The sequence below is a fragment of the Sylvia atricapilla genome, chromosome 30 (genome assembly GCF_009819655.1).
Source record: "Sylvia atricapilla isolate bSylAtr1 chromosome 30, bSylAtr1.pri, whole genome shotgun sequence".
NCBI classification, from domain to species: domain Eukaryota; kingdom Metazoa; phylum Chordata; class Aves; order Passeriformes; family Sylviidae; genus Sylvia; species Sylvia atricapilla.
The window spans coordinates 1,272,691-1,285,533 of NC_089169.1; the positions used below are offsets into that span (position 1 = coordinate 1,272,691).

At 57.6% G+C, this 12,843-nt stretch overlaps 2 protein-coding genes across 4 annotated transcripts; both read left to right on the forward strand.

Moving 5' to 3' along the window:
- The first annotated feature begins 66 nt into the window (after positions 1-66).
- Positions 67-6,916, forward strand: GOLPH3L (golgi phosphoprotein 3 like). Of its 2 annotated transcripts, none has more exons than XM_066337884.1 (5): positions 67-183; positions 644-860; positions 4,896-5,027; positions 5,136-5,250; positions 5,831-6,916. In XM_066337884.1, the coding sequence occupies exons 2-5, from the start codon at positions 681-683 to the stop codon at positions 6,256-6,258; spliced, it is 855 nt and encodes a 284-aa protein (XP_066193981.1). In that variant the 5' UTR covers positions 67-183; positions 644-680; the 3' UTR covers positions 6,259-6,916. The 2 variants fall into 2 exon arrangements, with proteins under 2 accessions (XP_066193981.1, XP_066193980.1); XM_066337883.1 differs by having other exon boundaries at positions 88-183; positions 669-860.
- A 439-nt stretch (positions 6,917-7,355) lies between these two features.
- Positions 7,356-12,773, forward strand: LOC136372978 (alpha-endosulfine). Of its 2 annotated transcripts, none has more exons than XM_066337885.1 (3): positions 7,356-7,600; positions 8,940-9,068; positions 10,758-12,773. In XM_066337885.1, the coding sequence occupies exons 1-3, from the start codon at positions 7,544-7,546 to the stop codon at positions 10,926-10,928; spliced, it is 357 nt and encodes a 118-aa protein (XP_066193982.1). In that variant the 5' UTR covers positions 7,356-7,543; the 3' UTR covers positions 10,929-12,773. The 2 variants fall into 2 exon arrangements, with proteins under 2 accessions (XP_066193982.1, XP_066193983.1); XM_066337886.1 differs by lacking the exon at positions 7,356-7,600 and adding an exon at positions 7,640-7,790.
- Positions 12,774-12,843: the final 70 nt, after the last annotated feature.

A 12,843-nucleotide genomic window follows, 5' to 3' on the forward strand; every position in this document is an offset into this window, starting at 1 on the left:
GTCCCGCCCCACGGCCCAGCTCGGGCACACTCATTGGCTGCTCCGGCCCGCGCGGGCTCCCATTGGCCGGAGCCGCGGCTTGGGCGGGGCCAGCGGAGCCCAGGAAGCGGCGGCGGCCCCGCGGAGGCTTTTCCTGCCCGCGGCCCCGGAGCGGAGCGGGCCGGGCCGACCCGGCGGGCCGCGGTGAGGCCGGGCCGCGGTGAGGCCGGGCAGCGGGCGGGGGGCTTTGGCAGCCCCGAACCCTCGTGAGGGGGGCGAATCTTCACCCGCGGGGCGCCGCGGCGGCGGGCGGGATGGAGCGGGGCTTGTCCGGCGGGGCGAGACACAGCGGGCCGGGGCGGTGGGATGGAGCCGGGCCCGGGCCCGAGAGCGCTGGGACGGAGCCCCGGGGGGGTGAGGCAGAGCCGGGCCGCGGTTGGGAGGCGAGGGTCGCGGGCGGTGGGATGGGGCCGTCCCGGGACGCTGCCGCCGCCCCGCGTCCCCTCGGGGCTCCCTCCAGGACCGGGCCGTCCAGCACGGCCAGGGGTGACACCGCTCCCGGTCACCGCCCTGCCAAGGGGCAGCAAATCCCGGGGTAGAAGGGCCGAGCGTCCCTTGGTCTTGGGTCTGTGGGCTCAGCACCGTCCCTGGCCATCGCCTTCAGCAAACCGGGGCTGTGCCGTGCCCAGCTGCAGCGGGACATGACGACCCTCACGCACCGGGGCCGGCGGGTGGAAGGCAGGAACTCGGACAAGAAGCCAGACAGCGAGGAGGATGCTGCTGCGGACCGGGACCTGAACGAGGACGATCCCGATGACTCCAAAGACATCCGCCTCACGCTCATGGAGGAGGTGCTGCTCCTGGGGCTGAAGGACAAGGAGGTGAGGCAGGAGTCTGATGGCACGTGGGCAGTGGTGTGCCATTGCCATGGTCAACCTGGACTTGAGGCTCTCAGGCAGCAGCAGAAGGGATTGGATGGATTCTTCTCAAAGCTCTCCCTTAGGCTCTTAGAACCTGCTTAGAATCCGCAGAATCATGGAATGGTTTGGGTTGGAAGGGACTGTAAAGCTCATCCAGTTCCAAACCCTTGCCATGGGACACCTTCCACTATCCCAGGGTGCTCCAAGCCCTGTCCAGCGTGGCCTTGGACACTTCCAGGGATGCAGGGGCAGCATCTCTGGGCAGTTTGTGCCAGGAGATGGCAACCTGAACCGTGGACACGGCTGGTAACTGCCTTGGGGACAGTGGCAGGAGGTGAGAGGTGCCCTGGGGGCGTTGTGTCACTGCCTCATGCAGAACAAAGCGGGTTGTTCTTTTCCAGGCCTGAAGCCGTGGGTAGAAGGAACCTCACCTGTTCTATCAAAGGGTGAACATCCTCCTCCTGTCCAGCCCCAGTGCACCCTCCTGTCCCAAAGCTGACACACAGGGACTCCGTGAGCTGTGCTCTTTAAAAATTAATGTGGAAAAAGCAGAGGTGGCTCTTGAGGAAAGAGGCAGAGGGCAGCAGAGTCAGCTGGGCTGGGAGCTGGAAGCAGGGCTGAGTCTGGATCCACAATGGAGAGGGAACAGAAGCTGCATCTCTGGTGGCTTCCTGGGCCAGGGAGGGGATGGTCAGCTCCAGGGGGCTGGGAGCCTCCTCCTGTGTGCCTGTCACTGGCTTTCCTGGGGAGCAGTGCAGGGTCTGCAGAGCTGGGTATTCCCACTGGGCTGTTCCCTGTGGGATCCTGCTCAAACAGGATTGATCTGCTGGGAGCTTCTTTATCAGCTCTGCCTGGAAGGAGCTGTGAGCAAGGAGAGGATGCCTCATGTCGAGTTCTCTGAGCTGCCTGCACTGTCCCTGTGCCTTTTCTTCACTCCTGCATCCATCTTCTGGACCAGCTTGGAGAAATCTTTGACTGTGAGGGTGCTGAGGCCCTGGCACAGGTTATTCCATGGCTGCCCCGTGCCTGGAAGTGTCCAAGGCCAGGTTGGACAGGGCTTGGAACAACCTGGTTTGGTGGAAGGTGTCCCTGCCATGACTGACAGGGAATGGGATTAGTTGACCTTTAAGGTCTTTTCCAACCCAAACCATTCCACAAGTCCACACTTCTAAAATCTGCTGTTCCTGACAAATAGATGGGGAATTGTAGACCAGGGGATGCCAATCAGGTGCCCAGCATTCTTCTTGGAGTGACAGTGGCAGAGCAGAAGCTTCTAGAGAGGCTTTCCAGCTCCAGGAACCCACTTTGGTCAAGGCTGGACTCAATGTTCCTGGAGATTCCAGCTGTAATTATTCCATGGTTCCTGTGTGAGGCTGTCTGCCACCCTGAGGAGCTGTGCTGGATGGGCCTCTTCATTCCTTGGGGGTAGAATTAAGCCTTTGAGAGGTGCCTGAAGCTTCTTTTCCACAGGGCTCTGCTGCTCTGGGCTGGTCCCAGCTGGTCCATGGATCCAGCCTGGGGGAGTTGAGGGTTGTGACCGTGGCAGGGGCTGGGGCTGTCCTGTTTGAGAGCCTCAGATAAGATCTGGGAGCCAAGTAGGAAATGGCAGGAGCTCAGGGCTGTAAAGGGAACACAGTGCAAATAATCCTGGAGCAAATATTTGAGAGCAGCCTGGGAGTGGGGTGCCATGGGCTACTTTTATCCTGGACTGTGTTTGGTGTTCTTGGCTTGGTTCATGTATCCTGGGAACGGCCCTTCAGCCACCAGGAGCCTGGAGGAGCACAATGGGAAAAAACCTTGTCACACTTTTCCTTTTTTTTTTTTTCCATCCTGTCCTTCCACATTCCTGTACCTCACGACCAGAGGCAGCAGCAGCCTGAGCTGGGCTCTGTTTTCACAGCTCGGGTGTTCACTCATGGTTTGATGGCTGGGGAAAAACAAGACAATTTTTGCCAAATTCAATGAGCTCACGGTGTAATTTCATTATTTAAAGTACCAGTCTGTCCATGTAGGAGGACCTGGCTGCAAACCAGCCTGGCTTTTGTAAACCAGTCTGATTCCAGAAACTGGAAATAACCCAGGAGCTTTCAACTGGATTGGTTTGGAATTTAAAATTTCCTAGGGGTAATGTGCCCTGGAGGCCAGGAAATTGAAACCTTTGCTCGTCTTCACACCCTTTCCTGGAGATCTTGTTTATAAAGCCATGAACAAAACCCAGGAGCAGAAACCACGAGGGCAGGGATGAAAGGTTGCTTTGTCTTCCCTCACAAGGAAATGAGGAAAGCAAATAAAGGTTTTCATTTCTTTTATGGGTCTCTGTGCTGGGCAAGCCCCGTGGCCACAAGCCCTGCTCAAACAGACCTGCTGGGAATGGGAATTCACCCATGGGGCTGCAAAACCTTCCCTGGGGGAGGCCTGAGGGTTCCAGCCTCTTTTCCTTGGACATTTTATCTCCAGTCTCCTGGCAGCTTTTGGACCTGTCCTTCCTTCTGTGTTTTCCATCCAGAGAAAGAGCAGCAGGAAGGGAACCCATTCCAGGTGTCTTGGGGTCTCCCTGCGAACAAGCAGGTCATGGCTTTGATCCCACGGGGATCCCCCTTCCCTTGGGCACACCTCAAATGTCACTGCAGCCCCCTGAGCCTCTCCCTGAGCTGTGCCTGCTCCTGGCTTGCCCTGAATTCCGAGGAACGCAGTGCTGGCCCTCACCAGAACAGAAGGAAACAATCGGGCTTTGTTCTCATCAGGGAATGAAAGAGGAGTGGAAGAAAGGTCACCTGGGCTGCCCCATTGCTCCAAACCACAGCCAGCTCTCTCAGAAAGCATCACTTGAGTGGTGTTGAACAAACTCCCTCCCTACCTTTCCCTGGCCTTTTTTGTCCAGGTGGGTTTTTCTCCCAGCTCTGATGTCCCTGGCTGCCAGGACTGTCCTGTGCATAGTGGAAGTTGGAACTGCCCATTCTCTTCCTTTTTGCTGCTCTCTTTTATGTAACTGATCTCCCTTATCCTCTTCTCCCCCTGTCCTCCCTTTCCTGGGCCAAATTCCTGTTTCAATTCCTGATTCTTTGTGGGTTGTACTTCCCAAACCTTTGCACCTTTTCCTTTCCTAAATTCTTTGCCTTTGGAAATTACAGGATGAGGCCCCATCAACAGCCTGGAGTGCCAGGAGAAGGAGGGGTGGCTTCAAATTGACAAAGAGGAGGTTTAGATGGGATTTGGGGAAGAAATTCCTCCCTGTGAGGTTGGGGAGGCCCTGGATCCCTGGCAGTGTCCCAGGCCAGGTTGGACAGGGTTTGGAACATCTTGGGATAATGAGAGGTGTCCCTGCTGTGGCTGGGTTGGAACTGGATGATTTTTAACATCCCTTCCAATCCAAACCATTGCATGGCTCTGTGAAGCTCCTGTGGGAACTGGGTGTTGCTGGAATGCCATGAGTTGTGGGGAAGCTCCTCCCAGGCCTGTTGTTGATTTTTTGGTGCAGCCAGGGACTCTCAGGGAGTTCCTGGGGATAAAGGGGGAATTTTTTCAAGGAGGAGATCAGATTGCAGCTCCCCTGTCCCCAGGCACATCCACAGCCAGCACTGGGACAGAGCCTGGCAGAGCTTCTGGGTTGGTTCAGCCCCTCACCAGCAGCAAAGTCCTGCTGTGCCTGTGGAAATGATCCCACTTTTCTCACTTTTCCTTGGATTTTTTACACCCTGGGGCTGGATGGAGCCGGGTGTGCCCGGTGGTTGTGGGTGCAGCAAGGAGAGCCCAGCCTGGAGTGCTCAGTGTTTGCAGGAGCTTTTGGGCAAGGAAGGGAGATAATTGGAGCTTCTCAATTATCTCAATTATTATTGGTAGATTTTTCCTTCCAAAGGAGGGAAAATCCCTCCCTTTGGAAATCTGGGAAGCTTTGGAGAGACAGGAGCAGCGAGACATTCCTGGGTAGGATCCAAGCAGGGCGGGAGGGACAAGAGGCTGAACAGAGGAAGAATTCCTTCCCATCTTCTTCCCCAGGGCTACACCTCCTTCTGGAATGACTGCATCTCCTCGGGGCTGCGGGGTGGGATCCTCATCGAGCTGGCTCTGCGCGGCCGTATCCGCCTGGAGCCGCTGTCCCTGCGGAAGAAGAGGCTGCTGGAGAGGAAGGTGATGCTCCTGCAGGAACCCTGGCAGGGTCTGGGCTCTGCCCAGCCCATCCTGGCTCAGGGAGGGGAGCAGCAGAGCCCGACCCCGTGTTCCCACTGCTCCTTGCAGGTGCTGCTGAAGTCGGATGCTCCGACGGGCGACGTGCTGCTGGATGAGACCCTGCGGCACATCAAGGCCACGGAGTCGGCGGAGACGGTGCAGACCTGGATAGAGCTGCTCACTGGTAGGGCCAGGTGGAAAATTGTATTGTCCCAGCTCCCTCTGGGCCTGTCCAAACGTCCCTCAGATCCCACCAAACCCACCAAAACTCATCCAGGACCCCAGGTGCAGCATCGCCCTTTGCATCCGGAACTCCAGGATCTATTGGTGAGGGGACCCCAAAAAGAGGGGAGAGCCCCAAAACTGGCCTAGACACTCAAATCTCTCCAAAACCCCTCTCCCTGGCCTGGCCCTGGATCCCTGGGTCATTCCTGGAGATGGGGAGAGCAGGGGAATGTGGGGGCAGAGAAGGATTTTCTGGGTATTTTTTTGTTGGGAGCTCGATGGAAATCTTGGACCTCACTGCCCTTTAGTTGCTGCTGAGGTGTGAACAAGCCTGGGGTGACCCACGGGTGGAGGAGGCTTGGAAAGGGATTTGCCCTGGGATCTGCTGCCTGTCCCACTGGGAGCTTTGCCAAGCAGCAGAGGAGGGTCTGAGTCAGGCCAAGAGCTCCTGGCAGCGCAGGACAGAGGGACAGCGTGGAAGGGCAGAAAGACGCTTGGATTGGGAAGCAAAGCTTAACCAGAGGCTGTCCCCTCCTCAGGAGAGACCTGGAACCCCTTCAAGCTGCAGTACCAACTGCGCAACGTGCGGGAGCGCCTGGCCAAGGCTCTGGTGGAGAAAGGCATCCTGACCACGGAGAAACAGAACTTCCTGCTCTTCGACATGACCACACACCCTGTCAGCAACACCTCGGAGAAGCAGCGCCTGGTGAAGAAGCTCCAGGAGAGCGTCCTGGAGCGCTGGGTCAACGATCCCCAGCGCATGGAGCGCAGGACTCTGGCCCTGCTGGTGCTGGCCCACGCCTCGGACGTGCTGGAGAACGTTTTCGCCAGCCTGGCTGATGACAAGTACGACGTGGCCATGAACAGGACCAAGGACCTGCTGGATATGGACCCTGAGGTGGAAGCTGCCAAGGCCAAGGGCACGGAGATGATCTGGGCCGTCCTGGCAGCCTTCAATAAGTCCTAAAAAAACCCCCCTCTCACGTGGTGTGGGGGAGACCCTTGATGTGAGCCCGGGGTCTCTCCAGAGGGACGTGGGGTTCCTGGGGCAGTGGGTGGGCTCAGCCTGGGGAGGGACCAGGGGATTTTGCTTTCCCCTCCCCAGGCAGGGGTGGGAGGTGAGAGCCGCCCACCGCCACAGCCCCGTGCCTCCAGGGAGAGGTGGCAGTAGCTCTTCACTCCTTGCCCTTGGGGATTTCCTTCTGAGGCCAGTGCACAGCTGGAGGTGGCAGAGCCCTGGCTCAGGAGCTGCTCCAAGAAGCCAAACCCCGGCGCAGACGGGGCTGGGACACGTTCCTGGGTGTCTTCCCACAGCCAGGACCCACCTGGGAGCTCTGGGGGTTCCCCTGAGGAACTCACACACTTCTGGGGCAGGGTTTGGGGGTGTTGGGCAGCCGGGACCACCCCCATCCCTGGCTGGCACGGGGCACCCAAACCTCCCCCGCGTGTCTCCATGGAGGAGCAGCTCTGCAAAGACCCCCGGGCTGTGCCCCCATGGCTCAGCTGCTCTTTCTAGTAAGAAAAAAAAAAAGAAAAGTTAAACTGTGATTATTTTTGTTCACAACCCCCTTCAATTCCTCTCCCATTTTATTCTCCTGTAGTTCACTTAAACGTATTTCTCTGCAGCGCCTGGGTCTGTCCGTGTTTCAGTGGGTGCAGCTGGCAGGATTGGAATTTCGAGGGGCACTGGCAGTGCTCGGGAGGGGCGGAGGGTCCCCAGGGAGCTGCTGACGCTGGTGTCATAAGCTGCGGGTGGTCTCAGCTGATGCTCCCCGCTGGCTGTGGGTGGGTCCCTCCTCCCCCAGTCGCCTTTCCACGGCGGGGACAAGGCCGGGGGCGGTTTCGGGGCCTTGAGCGGTGGCTGCCGTGGGGGATGTCCCCGCATCCCCTGGTCCTGTGCGGTGTGCCCGCATCCCTTCGGCCCCGGTCTCGAACCGGCGGCGCCGCGGGACCGGCGCACCTAAAGCTCCGCCCCTTTCCCCGCCCACTCAATGCTTTTCGCTCCCCATTGGCTAACGCTCGTGCCACTCATTGCCGCCCCGCCCTTTTGTTTACGCCCCGTCTTCTCTATGCCTCGCCTTCCGCGCGCACCGATTGGTCAGGCGTGATGTCACTGCGGCCTCTTCTCTACGTTCATTGGCTAGAGCTGCTGTCCGTCACGCAGCTGACGCGGTGGAGGCGGTGGCGGCCATTTTGGAGCAGGGCGCGGGCCGGACGCAGCGGAGGGAACGCGGAGCCCCCCCCTTGCCGCCATGGCAGCTCCGCTCGGTACCAGCGCCTTCACGGAGGAGACCGGACAGGAGAAACAGGTGAGGGAACCCCCAGGGGAGGGAGGGGCTGTGCGGCCGTCTCCCACTGGCTCGGCCACACGTCCCTCTTTCCAGTCCTATGCGGCCATTGGTTGCTTCCGTTGTCCGTCAGCCCAGTGCCGGGCTCTGATTGGCTGGGCGGCTGGGGCTGGCCGGGACTTCCGCCTGGGGCTCGATGGCGGCGTGGGGGGTGCGTGGGGTTGGTGGGGTGGGATGGGATGGGGGCAGTGGGGCTGCAGGGGGCAGGGACTAACGTGGGATAGGGGTAACGGGGTTGGGAGGGGGCTGGAATAGGGTAACTGGGCGTGTTGAGATGGGCGTAAATGGGATGGAGATGCTGGGATGGGAGTGGGGGAGGCTGGGAGGTTTGGGATGGGGGTCACTGCGCTGCAGCGAAGCCCCCCCAGCCCTGCAGGACACACGGGGGGTGGACATCAGTGATGGGTGTGGAGGAAGGAGACTGGGAGGTGTGGAGCTGAGGGGGGCAGTCAGAGATCGTGGCATCGCTTCAGGGAACAAAGCTTTAGCTGCTGCTGTCAGAACTCTTGACCCCTAAAATCCTGTCCAGGAACTCTAAAAAGCTCTCCAGGACACCCAAAATCCTGCTTGGAATTCCTGAAATCCTCACCAGGACCCCCAAATCCTACCTGAGGTTCTCCAAAACGCTTCCCAGGAACCCCAAATCCTGTTAAGGATCTGGAAATCCTCCCCTGGATCCCCAGATCCTAACTGGGACCCCCAAAATCCTTCCTAGGAGATCCAGATCCTACCAGGGACCACCCAGAACCCTCCAGTAGAACTTTGAAATTATATTTGTACACCTAAATATCTCCCCACTCCCCAGGGTGATCTGGGAAGGGAAATCAGGGAATCATAGATGAGTTTGGGTTGGAAAAGCTCCTAAAACTAACCCAATCCCAGCCCCTGCCATGAGCAGGGACACCTTCCACTATCCCAGGCTGCTCCAAGCCCCATTCAGCCTGGCCTTGGATACATCCAGGGATCCAGGGGCAGCCACAGCTTCTCTGGACACCCTCTGTCAGGGCCTCCCCACCCTCACAGGAAAGACTTTCTTCCCAAAAATCCAACCTAAAAGCCCAGTTTGGGTGCTTGGAGGGGCTCCCAGGTGGGAAGGAGGCAGGGGAAGGAGCTCTGCCTGTCCCACAGCTCCTGCAGGGAAAAGCTGTTTGTGGCTGGGAAGGCGTTGGTAATATTTTCCGAGCGCTTTTCCAGGGAAGCAACACCAGGGCTGGAATGTGCTGCTGGATGTTGTGTAACAGCATCTCAGGTGGCTGTTGGGCTGTGAAGCTCCAGGGATTTACAGCCCTTTGTGTTTCAGGACACTCAGGAGAAGGACAAAGCCATCCCCCCTGAGAGAGCAGAGGAGGCCAAGCTCAAGGCCAAATACCCCAACCTGGGCCAGAAGCCTGGAGGCTCTGATTTCCTCATGAAGAGGCTGCAGAAAGGGGTATGTGAGTGTCCCTCAGGCCACAGGGATCAGCTCAGAACTTCCCCTCCTTCCAGAGCCTGCCTTGGCTCTGGATCCCCCCAGCAGATCCCACTCTGTCCCAGCAGAAACCTGGGGAAAACCCCTGAACTAGAGGTGAAACAAGTGTTGGGATCCCTTCCTGGGATGCTCCAGAGCTGAAGTTTTAGCCCTGGTTTCAATGCACTGGTCTGCAAAGCCAAACCTCTCCTTGTGCTCCCTGAGAATGAAATTCAATCCCTGAGGAATGGAGTAAATCCCTCTCCAAGAGCCATCTGTGGCCTGCTTGGTTTGGCCCTGCTGACTCCTTTCCTTGCAGAGGCTGCTGCAGAAAACACAAATCCCTCCCAGGCTGGTGGCAGCCAGTGGCTGTGTCCCCTCCCCAGTGCCATTGCTGGTGCCATTCCCAGTGTCCCTCTCACCCCTTGTGCAGGGTTTGCTCTGTCCTGGCCCTGCCCTGTGCTGTCCCCAGCTGTCCCTGGGCTGTTGTGGGGGCCAGTGTGGGAGGGAAGGGTGTGATGGCTGTGAGGGGTGACCCCTGCTGCATTCCAGGTGTCACCAAAGCTGCTCCATCCCTGCCCTCCTCACCTGCACAGGGCACAGGGAAGAGAAACAAAAGGCTTCTGGACTGGGAGAAATTAAGGCTCAGTCCCTGAGCAAAAGGGACTTGACTTGGGGAAATTCAATGGATTTATTATCCATCAAATCAGAGCTGAAAAAGAAGTTAGATAAATCCTAAAAAAAGCACGTAAGAGGTGGGGTGTCTCTGCTCCTCGTGGTCCCCCAAGGGCTGCCAGGGAATTTCAGCTGGAGCTTCTCTTGCCCCTCCTTCCTCCCTGACCTTGGTGCCCACAGAGTGTCTCACACATTCTCACTCCTCTGGCCACAATTCCATCTCTACAGTCACATTTTTCCCTTCCTAGTTCTGGTATTCCCAAGGCTCAGCCCTGGCCAGTGGCAGGTCCATTCCAAACTTGGCTACACAAACCTAGGACAAGTTTTTATCAGGACTGGGCTCCCTGGGACAGACCCAGGCTCTCCAGCACTCCCTGTGCCCAGCAAAGCCCTGTCCAGCTCTGCCTTGGCTCCAGCCTCTCCAGGGCAGTGGGCTGAGAAGGAGCAGAGTCCTGGGGTGATAGATGTGATGATGTGATGTGATGTGTGTGATAAAGGACTGAAACGCCCTTTGAGCTGGGAGTTGGCCCCCAGCCTTGGCCTTGCACGCAGTGCCCTGGAGCTGTTAAGAGCTGGATGGTCCAGGAAAGGCTTTGGCAGCAGCCAGGATTTATTCCCTGGGGCAAAAGTCCTGCCTCTATCACCCTGGCTCATCATCCCAGTCCAGAGGATCCTGTGGAGCTGAGCCTCAGCATTCCAGGGACTGAGCTGTGCAAAGGCTGAGTAGGTCAAGGCTGGTCTCAGCCAGCCAAAGGTCCCAGCAGGCGTCATTGTGTCAAAGGGGTGCCTTGAGTCAGGCACAGGAGCTGCCACCCAGGGCTGGGCTGAGTCACTGGCTCTTGGCCAAAGGCCTTTTCAGCCAGGCTGGACTCATTGCTTGGATTTCCCCCGTGGGTGATGTTTTCATGGCCTGGTTTAGAGCAATCCCAACACTCCCCTAAAGGATCCTTGTGGCTCTTACACACCCAGTAACCCAAACACCTCTCCCTCTTCCAGCAAAAATACTTCGATTCTGGCGACTACAACATGGCCAAGGCGAAGATGAAGAACAAGCAGCTGCCAAGTGCAGGGCCTGACAAGAACCTGGTGACAGGAGACCACATCCCCACGCCCCAGGACCTGCCACAGAGAAAGTCCTCACTTGTCACCAGCAAGCTGGCGGGGTAGCCTGCACTGCCAGCTGGGGGCTGCCCTCTTTTTGTCTCTTTTCTTTTGGCTAAATGGATTGAACTTCACTGTACCATAGGGACGGGAGCACCAGAATCCACGTAGTTGTTTGAGTCTTTCCAGCAAACACACCCCAAACCTGGGTGGGAGGGGGCAGGGTTGGGTTGGCCCTTCCTCTCAGGGAGGCTTTGCCTTAATTTTCCTGCTGTTTGAAACCATCCCCGGCTCACTGAGCCACTGGAAAGCTGCCTCCTCCCTGGGAGAGGGCTCGGGGGAGACGCCTGGAGGAGGGGAGAGTGCAGGGCTGAGCCGTGGGAAGGGATTTCAGGCTTTGGGGGTCACAGAGACCAACCCAGCTGGGCAGGAGGTGTGATCCCTGTGTGGAAAGTCTGATCCCTTGTCTGGAAGGTGTGATCCCTGTGTGGAAAGTCTGATCCCACACCTGCCAGGTGTCATCCCTGGTCTGAAGGCACAGTCAGGTGTTTGTGTTAAGAGCTTCAAAGTGAAGAAATTGGCTGAGATGAAAAGAATTCTTGGGGGGTTTATTGTTGGGCTGAGCTGCCTGGGATCTGTCCCTGGCTCAGCTCACAGTGTACAGCGTGTCCAGGGGTGTGGGAGAGGGGTTGGGCAGTGTTGGAAACACCCTGGTGGCTGGTTTGGGGGTAGAGCCCCACCAGAGCTGCCCCTGAGCTTGGCTGGAGGGGCTTCACTGAATTTGGCCAGAGGGACACAAGCAGAGGGGCTCGGCCCAAGGCTCAGCTGCCTCAAGGCCATGGGGCAGTTTCTGTCCCTGGTCAGCTCTGCTCAGTGAGGCTGTGTCTGGCCAAGGGTGAGGTGAGGTGGGAGCTGAATGCAGCAGCAGCAGGAGCTCAGGACTCAGCAGAGCCCTGCCCAGGCATCTGCAGCCCCAGACTTGGGTGCTCACAAAGGACCAGCAGCAGCCAGGGAGAGGGATTTGTGCTGCTGGAACTGATAATGGAGGGAGAGAGGCAGGACTGGGAGTAACCACCCAGAGAGGGATAAAAAGCACCAAAGACAGAGTGGAATTTGAAAAATGTTGAGGCAAACCTGTGTTTTGAAAGTGTTGGGCATCCTAAGCTTGGATTTCTTTTTTTTTTTTTTCCCTTCTTGTGTTTTCTTTGTCTCAAGTCTGGGTAAAAAAAAAATAACAAAAGCCCCAAACTAACATGACCATCACAACAAAAAGCCCCAAACCTAACAACCTGTTGCTGCAGCCCTGCACCCCACACTGCTGGGGTGGCACTGTCCCCTCCTCGTGCCCTGGATCCCAGTGACCTTTTCCATGCAGTGGGAAGTGTGGGCACACCTGTCCCAGGGCATCCCAAAACCTGCCCCAGTTTCAGCCCCGTTCTGGAAGCACAAGGGCCAAAGGAAGGAGGCAGGAGTGAAGGATGCCCAAGCAGGGCTTTCCTTCTGGGTGTTCCTTGCTCACCCGGGCGTTCCCTGGAAATCTGTGTCACCTATGTCACTTTACTGGCTCTGGCTGGACCCAAGGTGTTGCTTCACAGGAGTGTTTGCCAAGGGTGTGCTGGAATGTGTGTTTGCCTTCAGGTGGTTCCTGGATCCTCCCGTGAGAAACAGGCTCTGGTGGCCCTGGGGCTGCTCCTGGCCGCTCTCTGGGGAAGGGGCAAGGAATGTGGTGGGATTGGGACGTGCCCCTTGTCCCCACAAGGTCCTGCTCTGGGCTCCAGCACTTTTCCAGCCCCTGTGTAACCTGGCCAGGGCAGTGGCTGCACACCCTCCTTGGATGTCCTGCTGTCTGTCCCAGCCATGTTGTAAATAGATACAAATATATAAAAATATATCTAATTTTTTACATGTTCACCTCTTCTGGAGTGCTGTGCTTGCTTTTTTTATTATTAAAACAAACCCCAAAAAGGGAAATAAAACCCGA